Source organism: Phoca vitulina, unplaced genomic scaffold, assembly GCF_004348235.1.
Source record: "Phoca vitulina isolate PV1807 unplaced genomic scaffold, GSC_HSeal_1.0 scaffold117, whole genome shotgun sequence".
NCBI classification, from domain to species: domain Eukaryota; kingdom Metazoa; phylum Chordata; class Mammalia; order Carnivora; family Phocidae; genus Phoca; species Phoca vitulina.
This window is the reverse complement of record NW_022589820.1, coordinates 741,878-758,397: the sequence shown is the minus strand read 5'-3', so window position 1 is coordinate 758,397 and position 16,520 is coordinate 741,878. Positions and strand designations below refer to the sequence as shown.

At 60.8% G+C, this 16,520-nt stretch overlaps 1 protein-coding gene across 4 annotated transcripts in view; it reads left to right on the top strand.

Moving 5' to 3' along the window:
• Nucleotides 1-12,577, top strand: part of TXNRD2 (thioredoxin reductase 2) — a 50,448-nt gene extending 37,871 nt beyond the window's left edge. For 3 of the 4 annotated variants that reach the window (XM_032398554.1, XM_032398557.1, XM_032398556.1), the window contains 7 exons: nt 3,520-3,656; nt 6,838-6,933; nt 7,214-7,306; nt 8,824-8,895; nt 9,044-9,172; nt 10,928-11,137; nt 12,299-12,577. In XM_032398554.1, coding sequence (XP_032254445.1) covers nt 3,520-3,656; nt 6,838-6,933; nt 7,214-7,306; nt 8,824-8,895; nt 9,044-9,172; nt 10,928-11,137; nt 12,299-12,313 — 752 coding nt within the window. In that variant the 3' untranslated portion in view covers nt 12,314-12,577. The remainder of the gene's footprint in view (nt 1-3,519; nt 3,657-6,837; nt 6,934-7,213; nt 7,307-8,823; nt 8,896-9,043; nt 9,173-10,927; nt 11,138-12,298) is intronic. The other variant, XM_032398555.1, reaches the window with a different exon arrangement.
• The last annotated feature ends 3,943 nt before the right edge of the window (nt 12,578-16,520 follow it).

Below are 16,520 nucleotides of genomic sequence, written 5' to 3'. Positions count from 1 at the left end.
TCTCTGAGGACTGTCCCAAGGAACTAAACTGACACGTGGACAGACTGCCATCCCCATCCCCATCCCCGTGTGTCCAGGGAGCAGAGATGTGGGAGCCAATCCAGGGAAGCCATTCAGCAGCGCTGGCAGACCCGAGCTGGGTACCAAAGAGCCGAGGCCCCAGAGAGCAAGAGATCCCGCAGGGCATAGAGCAAATGGCCTGCTGGGGGTGTGGAAAGCACCGTGTGCGACATACAGGGTGATGTACTTGAGCGGGGGGTGCCATGGAGGCACCCATCTTCCCCCAAATCACCTGAAGAGTCCTACCTTTGTTTTTGCATAAGAGGAAAATGGTGAGGGAGAAGACTTTGCATGTTGCCTGGGTCTTCCTTCTGGCCATGTACGTCTGACCTGGACTGGGCATTGTCCATGGGACTAGAGCTGCCCTGCTTGTATGGCTGGCCACTGGGTCCCCACCCGAGCACCCATGCTGTGCCTTCCTCGGGGGCTCCAGGCCTGAGCTGAGGGGGGGCCCCCACACCATCTGACTGTGGGGAGACATGACTCTACTCTGAGCACAAGGCAGCAGAACTTTGAGGGTCCTGGGTATGTCTGTCCCTCCTCCATGACCCTTATCCAGGTTGTTTGCTCAGTGAGGTCCGCGTCCCGGCTGTGGCCCGTGGAGCTGGCGGGGCCTACCACAGCTCTGAGGCATGGCTGCACAGAATGGTGTGCCTGGGTGGAGCTGGGCCCCCTGCCGACCTCAGGCCTCTCCCACACAGGCCCTGCCAGCACGGCTTCCAAAACCCGAAGTGCCCATGGCTGCCCTTTTAGGGCTGTTTCTGACTGTTTGGGGCAGCCTCTCACTTCCTTCACTGTTCATTCCAGAAGCATCGATGGAGTGCCTTCCACAAGTTGGGCATATTCTGTCTACCCCCACTGCTGTTACTCTTTTTAAATTTATCTTCATATTCTTTGAGACCTTGGATGTGGTTAGACTGACATCTGTGAGGTGTGTGGTTACCGCGGTTACCAGGAGGCACAAGGAAACACTCCTGGCCTCCCAGGACCAGCCGGGCAGGAGTGCAGCGTGGCCAGCGTCACAGCGATCGATCGCCAGGAGGTCGTGGGCCTGGCCAGCTGTTGTATGCCCTGCTCCCCAGAACCGGGAGTCTGGGGAGGAGCCTGAGGGCTCAGCTATGAGTCCCCTGCCTGCAGGGACTTTCTCGGCCCACCCAGCAGACCCCCACCAGGCCTGCCCACTGGGCCCAGCTCCTTCCTTGCTGAGGCCCAGCACCTTCCAGTCCCTTCCTAGGTGCACGAGAGCTCCCAGGCGCCAGCTGGATCCTCTGCTCGGGAATCAGGCCCAGGCCCCCACACCGCCTCCTCCAGGCAGGACACTGGCCAGTATGCCCTGTTGCGCTCTGCACGCTCATGCGTCTCCGTTCACGTGACTGGGGCCGGCGTCGGTGGCATCAGGAGGCAGGGACCTCCGGAGCCTCAGGTCGCGTCGCCGGTGTCTGGTATGCTGGGCGACGGGTGTCAGCCCGCCCAGCATCTGATTCCTGCGGCCAGGAAGAGTGAAGAGGCCGGAGCCGGCTCCCCATGAACTTGAGAAGCACGGCTTAGTCAAGTCTCTGTGTTTTGACTTCCCACTCTGGGAGAGCAGCTGGAGACTTAAGGTTTCCCTTTCACAGGACTTGGTCTTCCAGATGTTCAGCCTGGCACCACCCACTACCCGACCTCTCGTGTATCTGAGCCACCACGAGCTGTGGGAACTGTGCCTTTGACACTGTTCATCTTTGCCTTCAGGGCATTCCAGGAGCCTCCAGGAGCCCCGAGGGGCTGCCACTGCCCTCCCAGGGCCCAGCAGGATGAGCTGCCTTTGCCACCTCTTGGCTTAGTGAGGCCACATTGTCTGAGTTAGGGGAGAAAGGGACCTCTGCTGGCAGCTCAGCTGTGACAGGCCCAAGCCTGTGAAGCCTGGCAGGGAGGCTGGTGCCGCCATGCCTGGCCCCTGCCGGCTTTGCACCCGAGAGTTGCTCATCAGGATTAGCTCAAATGACTGCACCCAAGGATGGCTATGGCGTGTGGTTTGGGCTCTGCCATTCTGTCCGTCTCTATTTCTGGCTCTAGAGGTCTTCGAGCTGGGGATGTCTGCTGGCCAGGTGCCACGAGAGGAGGAGCTAAGGTCTTGGAGTGTGGAGCTGCCCAAGGCCGGGCCTCTAGCCCCACTTGCTCATCCCCTGCGCTGGCTGCCCAGAGACCCCAAGCAGGGCGTAAGTCCGTGCATTCTTGCCGTCTGCTCTGGAGGATGTCCTGCTGCCCAACTCTGGGGACACAAGGCCACAGCCTATTCACACAGACCCAATCTGGTGGCAGGATAGAAGTGTAGATCCACCACGAAGCACCATCCCGAGTATGAGCCTGCAGGAAGAGCAACCTGTGGGAGGGTGGGGAACTCCGGGGTCACAGACGGAGTGGGAGGGAAGGGCCATGTGGGGACTCAGCAGGTTGTCGGCTCACTTGGGGCCCACGGGCACACTCCACAGAGACTGAGACACACACATGCACACACCCCGGCGCCGCTGGAAAATGCAAGAAGGGGGCGGGAGCCACGGCTTCTGTGAGAGGCCTGGGTGGCGTATATTCCGTGTCTTCCCCTCAGGGCCCGATGCCTGCAGACGCTGCAAGGCCCTGTCCTGTTGTGTCTGCAGCTGCGGCTATGGTGACCTTTGATCCTGCTCTGCTGTGTCCACAAGGCATCCAGGCCTGAAGTGGGCTGCCTCCCCAGAGCCTGGCCCCTGCGGGGGGGAAGCGTTGAGGTCACCGTCCAGGGATGGGGCGTGCATACTCTTGGGTCATCGCTACTTCTAGACATTTTCTGTGGTCAGAGCCATAGGAACTTTGTATTGGAAAAAAAAAAAAAAGAATCAATGAATTTCCAATTCAAATTTGACTTTACGGGGTTTTAACTGTCTTCTTCCAGTGGCACGTAAGATCTGTCTGCAGCTTTATTGTTAGGATATAATCGTCTTAGGACGTATGGTGGAAATATGGGTTGCCGTAGTCTCCTGAGCGAATTATCTTTGTATTTGCTGGGTTATCAAATGCATATAATTAGGCCCATTTGTTTCAGATTATTTACAAGTTACGGCGACTTTTTTTTTTCCATTTTTATTTTTTGTTGTTTGAATATATAAAATGTATATGATTTAAAAAACCAAAATTGTATCATAGGATGTATTTAGAGAAGTCTTGTCCCCATCTCTGCTTCCTCCACCCCTTTCCCTTCCTTTCTGTTCCTCCTCATCCTGCTTCATCCTCTCATTGATTCTTTGTGCAAATAAAGGTGTGGGGGTGTATGTGTATACGTTTGTGTGTGCGTGTGAGGCCACAGAGGCCGGGAGCCCCTAGACGTTGTTGCACTTGATGTTTTACCAATTCCAAGCGGGCATGCTGAGAAGCGTTCTGAATAAACCAAGGAATCTCAGTCGGAACTGCTAAAAGTCTTTCAGCCTTGCTGTTTATTTCCTTCAGGTCGAATTCCAGAAACCAGAAGTCTGAATCTAGAGAAGGCTGGAGTGAACATCAACCCTAACAGTCAGAAAATCCTGGTCGATGCTCAGGAAACCACCTCCGTCCCCCACATTTATGCCATCGGAGACGTAGCAGAGGTATAGCCTGCACCTGCCACCTGGCCTCACCACCCCATCCCCCCACCCCAGCTGGGCCTTGGGCCCTAACGAGGCTCACAGAGGCTCTGGGCCAAACCCCAAGTATTGTTAGACTCAAGTTCTGGGAAGGATTGGGCACCAGCCTCTGCTTGCTCGAATGTTCCTCCTTTCTATGGGGGGTAGGGGGGTGGGGAAGGCTTAAAAACTAAAAGCGCCATCAACGAATTCCTCTTGTGAACCTCCCCATATGTCAGCTCTGAGGGAGGGACATCTGTTTGCGCACAACATGGGCCTCGACTTCCTGAAGGTGGGCTGGAGGTACAGAGCCCTAGAAATGCTGCTGCTGGGCAGAGCCTTGGGGCTATCTGGCCCTGCAGCACTGGGCCTGACCTCCTCGCCTCAGTTTACCCTCTCATCTGTGGACGGGTCAGTACTCTCCCTGACTGGGCTGTCAGACAGGGACATAGCGCCACTCACCAGGCCTCCCTGCTCCTCCCCTTGTGAGTCCCTGGCGGAAGCCCTGCCCCTGGCCTGGGACACATCTGGTCGGCGCCCCTCCCCTCTTCATGGCCCCGTCAGGGCTGGTCAGTCATGGGACCCCCACATTCCCAAAGCCTCAGGAGCAGTCGGCCTGTCCTGTACATGCGTAGCATGGCCTAAGGAAGGTGGCTCGGGAGGGGCCCTGGCCAAAGGAGCCTGAGAGATGCACCAGGCCCCCCAGACCCCAGGAGGCCTCTTGGTGGCCAGTCCTGCCAGTGTCATAGACATATTTCCTGGGGCTGTCATTACAGATCACCACAGGCTGGGTGGCTTAGACCGACAGAAATGTATTCTGTCACATTCTGGGGGCCAGAAGTCTGTGTGGGCAGGGCCGTGCTCCCTCCGAAGCCTCTAGGAGAGGACACGTCCTCATCCATCAGGCACTCCAGACTTGGAGCTGCAGCATTCTCTGCCCGTCTTCGTGTGTGTGTGTGTGTGTGTGTGTGTGTGTGTGTGTGTGTGTGTGTGTCATTGTTTCTTTCTTCTCAGGACCCTCATTGGATTTAGGGCCCACCCTAAGTGACCAATCCTAAATGATCTCAGTTCTTTCCTTAATTATATCTGCAAAGAGCCTCATTTCCAAACAAGGGTCCATTCTGAGGTTCCAGGCAGACGTGAATTGGGGGATGCTGTTAAACCCACCATGATGTGTTCTGGCACCAGCCACTTTTCTGGGTTCTGTGGCCGCTGCAGGAACAGACAAAAGTCTTAGCCCTCGTGGTGACATTCTGGTCGGGGTCGCAGATGACAAGTGAGTAAGTGAACTGTTTGAGGTAGATGTCAGAAGATGCTTAGTGCGGCAGTCAAGGGAGACCTGAGGGAGGAGCAGAGCGAGGCAGAGGCCCGGGCGAGCTCAGCGAGGATGCTCATGCCTACCCAAGAGTTCAAGCACTGCTCTGCCCACGCACACCCCAGACCCCACTTTGGGAAATGCCTGGGGGTAAGGGGAGCCAGTATCTACAGCAAGTGGGTCCCTGAGTGGGGCATCCCAGAGCTGAGGGGTTACAGGTGGCAGTTGTCCCCAGTGCTACGGGACCATCCCTCCCTCAGCCTCTGCTGCAGCTCATAATGGGTGGGTCTGCCGGAGAGCTTGGCACACTCACGGAGACAGACTAGGGCAGGAAGCCGTGCAAGGCTGGGCCTTCCCTTTGTTCCTGAGGGGCCAGCCTACCCATCTGGCACAGGTCTGTCCTGCAGACACTTGACTCCATACAAACCCCTCCTGCTAGGACAACATGGCCTCTGCTGTGCCCATTGTACCAGAGGGGTCACCCACTAGCCGTGGTCAGTGCTGATATGTGAGCCGAGGGGCCGCCACTCGAGTCCCTCAGGCTGCCCGTGAACCCAGGCTCATGAAATGGTGCATGGGGAGCAGACCACCAACTGAAGGCAAGACCGCAGGGACAGCTTGCTGGGGCGTTGGTCAGAGCTCCAGCCCCTCCTCCCACCGAGTCCTCTCTGACCCATCTAGTTGACCTGCTGGTGTGGACGGAAGTGAGTGGCTTCACATGCCCGCTAGACCGGGCAGTGTTGCTGCTTGTGTGATCTCTGGCGGTGGGGATGTGGCACTCTGTGGCGGCACCTTCGGTGTTCATCCTGGGCGCTGCGCCCCAAGACAGCGCTCGTGGTCCTGGGAGAGAGTGCCACTCGTATTAGACCGGGCTTTCTGTGCGGCCCAGGAGCCGAGCGAGGCGGAGAGCCGTCGGCCGCAGGGCTCATGCCAACGTGGCGGAAACCGTAGTATTTCAGACCGTGTTGCCAGAAATAGTACACACAAAGGCGATGTCTATTGAATTATTAAATCCGCTCAGTTGGAAAGGTCATTCTGGGCAGTCCAAAGAGTTAACACCCAGTGGTCCGGCGTGAGGTGCGGAAGAGTCCAGCGGGCGGGCGGGGCGGCCATTGTCTAGTGCCGTATTGTGTGCTGTGCACATGGACGTTTCCGCAGTTAGTCAGGCCCGGTGGAATGCACGGGCTGCTTTCACGAGTTTATCTCTGCGGATCTCTATTCATTTCTGGAATGTCAAACAACATCTGCATTTCCTGCTGCTGCAGACGTGATTGGCAGCCGGTCCCAGGCCGACGCGTGTAGGAACACTGGGGGCTGTGCCACCCCCGCTCCCGGAGCGGGACACACCCTGGGACCGAGGGGCCTCCAGCAGCATGGCATTCGGAGTGCGATTTGTAATGGACTGTGACGTGCAAGCCAAGCTGCGTGTCAGGAGCACATGAAATGCTTCCAGGGCCCGCTTTAGCCTGCATCCTGGTTAATGCAGACGATTGAATAGGAGCGGGATCTCCTTGGAGCTCTGTCATGAGGGCAGCTCTCCAAGGTCACCAACATGAGGAAGGGGTTCAGAGGGAAGCCACAAGCGAGGGTGGGTGGCATGGCTGGGCTCACTGGCAACTCACTTGCTCTTCCAGGGAAGGGGGCCGTAACCGCAACTGTCTCCCCTGAGCAGGGCAGGGGGAAGAAGCAGAACAAGTAAACCTGCCCAGGGCCCTGGCGCCCAGAGACAGATAGCCTTTGGGGGTTTCGGAAAGGGAGAAGCCTCGCTGGGAAGGCATGGGTGGTGGCAGGGGTCCTGCACAGACTCCCCCAGATGTGCCGAAGTAAGCCCGGGCTCCTTCCGTGCATCAGGGGCGGCCCGAGCTGACACCCACGGCTATAATGGCAGGAAAGCTCCTGGCCCGGCGGCTGTGCGGTCAGTCCTCAGACGTGATGGACTACGACAACGTGAGTACCCTCTGCCCTCCAGCACGCTGCGTCCAGCCTGGAGACAGCTGCGGGGGGGGAGGGGGTGCCCAGGGGTGGTGCATGCACATGCCCCCGTGTGGGAGGGTTAGCTTTGTGGGTGTGGCCCCGGAGCAAGTGAGGGCGCCCCCACCCCCTCTCGCAGGCTGCCAGCCAGCACATCCGGGGACCTGGCCTGAGCTTGTTGCTCTCTGGGCCCCAGAGTGGGGATCTTCAGCTTTGGGTCCCCAGGGGGGTACCTCACCTGGGACCTGCTTTCCAGGTCCCCACCACAGTCTTCACCCCGCTGGAGTATGGCTGTGTGGGGCTGTCGGAGGAGGAGGCTGTGGCTCGCCACGGAGAAGAGCATGTGGAGGTACATCAGGGCCCCGAGGACAGAGGGGTGCCAGGACGGGATGCCTGTGTGGCGCTCACGCCCTGACGACAGCCCCTCCCCGACAGAGGCCTGGCGGGCGAGCGGGAGTGTTGGCGTTTCTGCTTCCCAGGGCCTGCAGTTTGGCAGGGTGGGGCAGGGGGCCCAGAGGGATGGCTGAGATATGGCATGAAGGGACACGTGGGACAGGAATGCTGGAGGACAGCCCCGGAAACCAGGGCACCTTTGTGGTGTGGCCTCTTACAGGGCCACACGTCTCCCTCCACCTGGAAAGGCTTCTCCTGCCCTCCAACCTTCTCCTGCCATCAGCTTCCGCTCCCCGCACCCCACCCCCAGCCCTGCCACAGCCTGACCCTGCCCTCAGGTACCCCCACCTCCCTGCCACCCCTGCCTCTGTTCCCAATCCGCGAGTCATCCAGCTCTCACAGGCCCCCAACAGTCCAGACTTAGGTACTCACCCCAGAGGAAGCCTGCTTCTTGAGTCTGCTCAGCCGGCCTGCCGTGGCCCTGGGGTGGCCCCCGAGGGTACCCCTGGTGGCCCGGCAGGATGGGGGAGCTGGAAGCCTCCAGCATGGCTTCATCTTGCTACTGCAGCAGCTTGCACACGGACCGGGAGAAACCAGACCCCGTGTGGCCACCACCGCGGGCCTCGTGCCCTTTGAGAATGAGTCACTGGGCTCCAGGGCCTGCCCCTTGCCCCAATGCCCCAGTCCCCTCCATCAACGGGCCAGGCCTGACAGGCCAGCCTTCCCCCCAGCACTTTATTTGCTATTTTTGTTTGATTCATCACAAGTACGTGGGGACATATGTTCATGGCATTCTATAATGTTGTTTTATGTTTCACGATGTTGAATGGCCACATACCCTTTGTTTGTTTTCTTTTCAATTCTGTCTTAGTTAGAACAATATTCGCTGAAGTTCCATTAATTAATAATGGCTGTGCAGCACATGTGAGGGCCCCGTTCATTTTTTACTTGGCCACAGCCCCGAACACGCTGTCGAGCCCTTCTTGGGTGCTGAAAGCCTTTGGCCGACAGCTCCGGTGTGGGCTGGGGGCCTCCCCATGCCTGCCTCCCCCTCCTTGCTCAAATGAGGGCCCAGCCAGCACCAGGGTACCCTGGGGAGGCCAGGTAGCCACTGGGTGGGCCGGGTGCCCCCTTCCGCTGCCCGCAGTCACCCCGTCCACCCCCCAGCGTCCACCTGGTGTGGACTCCTGGGGGCTGAGCCTCGGGCTCTGTGACAAGACCTACGTCTGGCTGCGCTTAGTGAATCTGCTGCCCACTCTGTTGCTGTGGTCCATCGGGGCCCTGGGGGGGGGGGGTTCTGTCCTGCAGATGGTGTGGCTCCAGCCCCAGGCTTGCTTTGTGTGGGAGGGAGAGCTCAGCCATGTCCTTACCGCAGACCACAACCTGTAGGCCACGTGGGCAGCTCTGGGTCCCCGCCCCATCCATGTAGCCCATGAGGCTACTGACTGCGGGAATCGGTATCTTGTCACTTAGGTTTATCATGCATATTATAAACCGCTGGAGTTCACAGTGGCTCAACGGGATGCATCCCAATGTTACATAAAGGTAAGTGTCCTCGAGGGCCCAGGGCCGGGCCATGCCGGGAGGTGAGAGGCAGGGAGTGAGCTGGCGCCCAGGGGTGGGGAAGCTCCCTGCAACCACGCGGGCCCCCTGGGGCAGGGCCGCCCGTGCAGCCCTGGGGCCCTGTCTCCAGCCAGGCTGGCCGTTGACGATGTGGCTTTCAGATGGTGTGCCTGCGGAAGCCCCCACAGCTGGTACTGGGCCTGCACTTCCTCGGCCCCAACGCAGGCGAAGTGACTCAAGGATTTGCTCTGGGGATCAAGTAAGTGCGGAGGAATGTCGGTGTGCGCGCTGCTCGGGCTCGCGTGGCTCTGACAGTTGGTGGCCCCGCGCTGGGGGGTCTGCTGCTGTGCTGAGGTTCTTACGGAGCGTCCTCCGTGTGCTCAGCAGAGCACCTCCTCAGATCCGGCAGCTCCGTCACGTGAGAGGCAGCTTTCTTCTCCAGCCAAACGCTCTTAGGCCGGTCATACCGTGTCGGCTGTGGCCGGGCCACCTGGGGAGCAAGGGGAGAGGCCCATGTCCCTGGCCACCGGGGGTGGGTCACAGTTTGGGTCTTCTCTTCTTAGAATGAGCAGGGCTGGGGCCCTCCTTCACATGGCCCAGCGCCCAGGCAGTCATGAGCAGGGTCTGCGAGAGCTGCCCCAGGACTGGCGTGTGCTTTCCAGAGCTGGGTCTTGGGCATAGGCGGTGCTTTGGGGGATCCCGGGTCCCCAGGCTTGCCTGGAGCCTTTGTGGATGGAGGCTCTAGGTGGGGGTGGGTTGTCTGGGGCAGTGGGGTGTGGGGCCATCAGAGGCAGGAGGGTGGAAGGTGAAGTGGGGCCGAGGGAGCAGAGAAGGGCTGCACGGGCCACCCCACCATGTGCTTGGGGCTTGGGGCCGAGGCCAAGATCCAGCCGCAGAGGTTGGTGGAGGTAGGAAGTCAGAGGACAGGGCGGGAGCCCGAGGGGCAGGGCCCATACCGGGAAGACTGATGGGGGCTCTGGCACCCCAGGCTTCCTGGCGGGTAATGATAATAAAGATAGGACAGAGCCAAGAGAGACTTAGAGAACACGAATGGGCAATTCACAGGCAAAGAAAATTTAAATAAATAGTAGAAAGATGCTGTGCTTCATTTGGAATTTTTCATGTAATTAAAACACCAAGAAACCATCTTGGTCAGTGAGGGTTAAAAGCTTTGCTACTGTCCAGTCTGATGGTGATCGTTTCCAGCATCTGCGTCGTGGAGACACTGAAGGTTTGAGCAGATCAGTGGAGTGAGGAGACCCATGTTCCGACACAGTGAGGAGAAGGGTGTGAACTGGACCCTCCCTCTGGGGGCCTTCTGCCCACAGTGTGAAACGCACACACTTGTTCGTGTCAGGAACTCACCCACCAGATACTCTAACGTGTATGCGTAGACAGAAGAAGGGCTGTTTGTTGCAGCCTTGTCTGCGGACGGTGGCAGCGCCCTGTGGGGAGTCCTCACTCACTGTGCCTCCGAGGAGGTGACCGGTGCCCCGCGGGTGGTCGCTGCCGCAGGGGCAGGGGGCGTGTGTGTGGGAAGTGCTGGGTGCTGAGCAGAAGAGCCCGGTGAGCAGGACCAGGCAGGGAGCTGCGCAGGGGCAGGCTGCAGTAATCGAAGTGGGCTCCGTCTAACTGGGGCAGGTGGGGAGAGGGAGCAGACCCACAGAAGGATCAGCTGGAGCCGTGAGCCAAGGTGGGTCTGCGCCTGGTGGGCTGGGAGCAGCAGGAAGCCAGGATGGAGCAGATGAGGGGTCGGGGGTAGGTGGGAGGTGGGCCTGAGGGGGCGCTGCTTGGCATTTGCTGGGAGACATGTGGGACAGGTCCAGCAGAGGTGTTGGCGGTGTTCCTGGCTGCTGGCTGGAGAAGAGAGGGTAGGGCCCAGGGCTGGGGAGCAGGGAGGAGACTGTGACTTCCGAGGCCGTCCCCACGTGCCATCTTCCGGGGGATGGGATGATGTGGACATGCCACCCTGTGCTGCCTCCTCGCCTGAACCCCCCTCCCCCCCTGTGTGCAGGTGTGGGGCCTCCTACGTGCAGCTGATGCAGACGGTGGGCATCCACCCCACCTGCGCCGAGGAGGTGGCCAAGCTGCGTATCTCCAAGCGCTCGGGCCTAGACCCCACTGTGACGGGCTGCTGAGGCTAAGCATCCATCCCTGCCAGACCAAGGGCACGCGGCTCACCTGCAGCCCCCCACAGCCAGATTCTTCGGAGGCTCAGAGCCAGGTACACAGCTGGGGTAGGCTCTGTGTTTAAGGATGGAACCGTGGGGAGCGATAGGGTGCCACTGTGAACAACTCTCTCCAGGTACGTGGGAGAGCACACCTGCCGTGCCACCTCATGGGAGCCCTGTGCCCAGGCTGCAGGGGCTGAAGAAACGGGGCTGGGAAGGAGGCCATGTGAGGGCCCCCCCTCCACAGGGCACCCCCAGCAGCTGGCCTGGCTGCCGGTGCTCCTCGGATGCAGGAAATGTCTTGAGGCTGGGCTCACACCACAGTGGCCTGTCCCGGGGGTGGAGGGAGGACACTGGGTGTGGAAACCATCCCCTGGCTGAGCTCAGTGGGCTGCTGGGTGGGAGGAGAGGGCCTCCCTCTCCAGCTTAGCCCCATGCAGAGCAGCGCCGGCTCGTTTCTCTGTCGCCCAGAAGGTGGACACGCTGCCTTGTGCATGGCGGCCGCCCACACGTCTGGTTCTGTTAGAGCTTTGCAGAGTCAGGCTGGGCGGGCAGCCGGCGGAGGCCTCGGGTCTGTTCATCCCAACCCTCTTCTGAGGGGGAAGAAGTTAGCGAGTCCCTCCTTGACCGCTGCCCAAAGGTTGCATGTCGTCAGGGCCTATTCAGCTGGCCCTGTGAGAGCATTCTCCAGGCTTCAGCAGCCCAGCCCGGGGGGTCCCCTGTGGCTGTCAGCCCCTGCTGGGGTTGGGGTCCTGCGGGCTGAAGTAGACTATAGACAGAGCAGTGAGCACCCCACAAGATGCCCTCAGGCAGGCCTGAGGGGCTGAATGGCAGGTGAGGGTCCCCTGGATTTGGGCACAGGCCTGGGGCTTCTCCTGGGGGCACCCTGGGCACCTGCTCTACTGTGTCCCCCCCAGCCAGGGCCACCCTTGATATGGACAAACTGAGGGCATCCTGAGGAAACTCTTACCAGAATATCACACCTAACAGCTGTTTTGTCAAGAGCCTGCTGTAAATTTTCATCCTTTCAAAATATTTGTTAATAGTGCAGCATGCGTCCCCTGAGACTCATCAATCTGGTGAGGGCGGGGCTCTCTCTGGGGCCCGTTTCTCATCTGTCCCTAGAGAATCCTTGTGTGAGGGCACAGGGGACATGGCCAGGCCAATGCAGGGATGGGGGGACTACCCCATGCTGACCCCCCCCATTCTTGTAGGACGCCGGAGCCTGAGCCCAGGCAAGCCTCACCCCCGTCTGGAGAGCCCCTGAGGTAGTCGGCGTGGGTGGCCTCTGGATGGACTGGTCGCGTGCCCCCACAGGGATGGCTCCAGGGGTCGTCAGCCCCTGCACCTCGCACACCCTCCAGCCAGGGCCAGCCCCACCAGGCCCCTGATGCCAGAAGATGACGGTGTGCGCAGAAACCCACCCTGTGGGCTGCCCACGTCCGAACCCCCCTGGCATTTCTGGAGCGTAAATAAAGAGGGTGTTTTCCTGATGTGTGCCCCCGCCTGTGCTGTCCCCAGCGCGCCCCCCAGGGTGGCCCATGTCGGGGTGGGGCCTGGCCTGTCGCACACCCTCCATTCCGCCTCCCCTCACAGCAGAGCCACCCCTCCCAGGACCCTCTGCCGGGTCTGTCTGCGCCTCACGGCAAGGCAGGCGCTCGGGAGGGGTGGGAAGCCACTGGCTTTGTTCCAGAGCAACCTGCCAGTGGGGTGGCCCAGTGACGGGAGCTGGCAGGGGTGTTGGAGGCTTTCCGTCCCCTGAGCGTCAGGCACCTCATTACGTTTCCATTGCGGCCCTCGCAGCCGGCGTGTCTGCTGTGCTCAGGCTAATCCTGCACATTGAGGCTTGACGGGCTGAGGGAGCGCCCCTGTCAGTCATTGCCGCGGCCGGCGCTGATGGTGACGGTGACGGGCAGGGCCCCGCATTGTGCTGGAGCTTTAGCGGTGGTTAATCTCGTGTCTTCCTTAAGAAAACATCACTTAGTCTGCCCGCCCGGGAGCCCTGGATGGGACCCTGCTTGTCAGCCAACAAAGGAATGTCTTTGCACCTAATGGGCCTGCGGGAGCCTCAGACACTCGCTTGCCCGGTGCGAAGCGTGTGCAGGAGCTCTGGGCCGCCCAGTTAAGACGCCGGGTGCAGGGCCGGGCCAGCGCCCTCTTGACAAGCGCAGCACGCATCAGCCGTGTCCCATTTAACGCACGGTTGGCGGCGCGCCCCTGCCTTGGGAGGTGCAGGGAGGGCTCCCCTCTGTGCTGGGGGTGAGGTGTTCCCCTGCCTTGCAGGCAGAGGGCGAGGTCTGCAGAGGTCAGCTAACACAGCCGAGCCGCCGGGGGTGCCCGGAGGGGCCCCCTGGAGCTGGCCTGCGCCCCTGCCATGGGGCAAACAAGGAACTTGAAGTGGTTCTGTTGCTTGTTGTGATGGTGGAAACGCCGCAGCCTGCGTGGGAGCTCTCAGCACGCATCAGGCAGTGTTTGGGACGAGGACTTTCCACCTCCCTGCCCACCCCACCGGACAGCCGGCGTGCCAGCCCCGTGTCCATGACCCCATAACCCCCCCAGTGGTTTTCTCCGTGCACCATTTCCCTCGGGGCGGCCCGTGCTCCAGCACGCCTGCTGAGTCCGTGAGCACTCCCGCATGGGGCTGCACAAACAGCGGGCGTTCCCAGCGGATGCCTGCCACAGAAGGCCCAGCGCTGGCGACGGCCATCACCCGGGCCACCTCCGGGGCCATACGCTGCGTCAGCCTCTGCCTGCCTGGCCATGTGGTTCGGCACCCAGGATGTCCCACATGCCCCCACTGCTCTAGGTGGGGCCCCGGGGTGACAGCCCAGGGTCCCCTGCCCAGCACTCAGGCACGTCACGCACTGGGGTCTCAAGTCTGAGTAAGAGCATGGGGAGCGGGGCGGATGTGTTGGGCCATAGTGGTTTCTGTTCTGCGTGTCCCAGGGACCGCCCAGGTCCAGACTCACTGTGTGGCCCAAGGCCCCCTCCCCGGACCCACCCCTGCCCTGTCCCCCTCCTCCCAAGGAGCTCAGGGAGGGGCCAGAGCAGCACCGGCCAGGTGCTCTCCACCTGGCTCCAGGGCTACCTTCCCGCCACCTTTGCATGTTTTTATGGTACAATGAAAATATGATTTTAGGGCGCCTGGGGGGCTCAGTCATTAAGCGTCTGCCTTCGGCTCAGGTCATGATCTCAGGGTCCTGGGATCGATCCCCGCATCGGGCTCCTTGCTTGGCAGGGTGTCTGCTTCTCCCTCTCCCTCTCCCTCTCCCCCTGCTCATGCTCTCTCTCTCTCTGTCTCAAATGAATAAATAAAATCTTTAAAAAAAAAAAAAAGAAAATACGATTGTAATTCCTCAGATTGTTCCATGTAACCTGTAATTACCCCGGCAATGTCCTGCACGCTTCTGCTTATGACTCCAGATTTCACAGTGACGTTGGTTGAGGGGAGGGAGTGCTGCTGCTCAGGGGCCATGCTATCCCATCCCTTGCCTCCCCCTCTGGCCACCCACCACCCCTCTCCTTCTCCTAGCCCCGTGAGGCACTGTCTCTAAAGGTCCTGAGGCCCCAAGGAAGGTGGGTATACAGAGAAGGGCTGAGAAGTTACTATGGAGGGCTGGACCCGGACCAGCAGGGCTCAGCAAGCAAGGAGCAGGCTGGGCCTGAGGAGGGTATCTGGGACTGATGGTGGGGCTGCAAGAGGGGGCATCAGCCCACAGGTGGCGGCCCAGATGCTCAGCCAGCAGGCCTCCAAACCCTCCACAGGCCACTGGTGCCTGCCCCCACCCCCATATCCCACAGCCCTGCTGGGACCACTAGCTTTGCTGGGTAGCTAGTGGGGAAGTGACCACTGTGCCCAGCCAGGGGCCCCCCAGGGGGAGCTGCCCCATGAAAAACAGCTTGGCGTCAGGTGGCGCCTGCACTTCAGGGTGTCAGTGCCTGTGGCCTCAGGTCTGGCCCTGGACCGGTCCCCAGCCTGAAGCAGGCCCCAGGGGCAGGACTGAGACCCTCACCCCCGGCTCCCCGCTGCATACAGAGCTGTCAGGAGCTGCCACAGAGCAGGCGGTCCAGGACCCTGTAAAACAGGATGCCCGAGTCAACCAGACAGCGTGCTCGTCGGGAGCTGTGCCATCTCCAGAGACTTAGGGGCCACCAGGCCATGTCACTGAGCCCTCCAGACCTTGTTCAGGCTCCAGGTGCCTGGCGCATTCTGGTCAGGGGGCTCCCTTGCAGCGTGGGCTCATAGCATTCACGGGAAGCACAGATGTAGGCATCTAGCTCCTCCAAGTCCGTCACGAGAGGCTCCTCGGTGCTGGGCTGATGGTTGGGGTCCAGGCCAGGGTGGGGGCCGGGCTGCCAGGGGCCATTCCTGACTCCCCAAGCTGGCACACTCAGATCCAGCCAAGTCTCCCGGGTCCCAGACTTCTCCCACCCATCTCTGTGTCCCTCTGGGAGCCACTCCTTCACCCCTCTCCACTCTGGGGTCCCTGAGTGCCCCTGGCCCGGGCCATGGCCTCGTCCGCCCAGCCTGACCAAGCCTGCCCTGGCCTCCACCCACTCACCTCTTCCTTGTCAGTGCCCGCTGCTCCCACCCTTGGGTGCTGGTCAGGGTGTACGCAGGGGACACTATGGGCTGGTCACTGCCAGAGACAGGTCAGGAGCACGCCCCCCACCCCCCAGATGAGCAAGCAGCAGTAGGGTGTTCTCTGTCGGAACCAATTCTTGACCCAGATGGTGAGGGTGCTTGCATGCTTGGCAATATCTGGGGCCTAAGCTGGGCCTGGCTCCTGCGGGGGGGGGGGCGCCCAGCCTCAGAGGAAGATGCTTGCTTCTGGCGCCAGACTCACAGGCTGTGGATCTTCGGCCTGACGTGGGGCCGTGGCTTTTCCCTCACCTCAGGCCAGGGCAAAGACAAGAACCAGGGACAGGACAGGGGATGTAGTCATCCCAGCACAGGACCAGGTGTCCCTCCAGTGGAGCCACCTGCAGGCCCGAGCCCTGCCAGCCTTCCGCCTCACACCACTAGGGACCCCACTGCCCGTCCACCCGGGGCCCTGACCCCTGTGCCTTTGCCTCCCCTTCAGCCGACAGGCCACCTGGTGTGAGAGCTGGCTGACTGGCACCAGAGGTGTCTCCCGCTCCCGCTCCAAGGGCTGCTGCCGAGCCCCAAGCCACAGCCCCAAGCCCTCTTGGTGGGGTCACCAGCACAAAAGTCCTCTGAGGCCCCCGGGCTGAGAAAGAGGCCCTTGGAGCCTGTGGGCTGGCGGTCTGCTCTGCCCTGGCCCCTCAGTGCCCTCCCCCTGGCCCTCCCCATGCCCCCATCCTCATCAGGTTTCCCTTGGTGCCAGTACCAGCAGCTGCCTCGTAGAGAAAGCCCAGAGCCAGACAACGGGCCTCGCGGGGGCCCTTTATGCCCCACCCTCGTTTCTTCCTTCC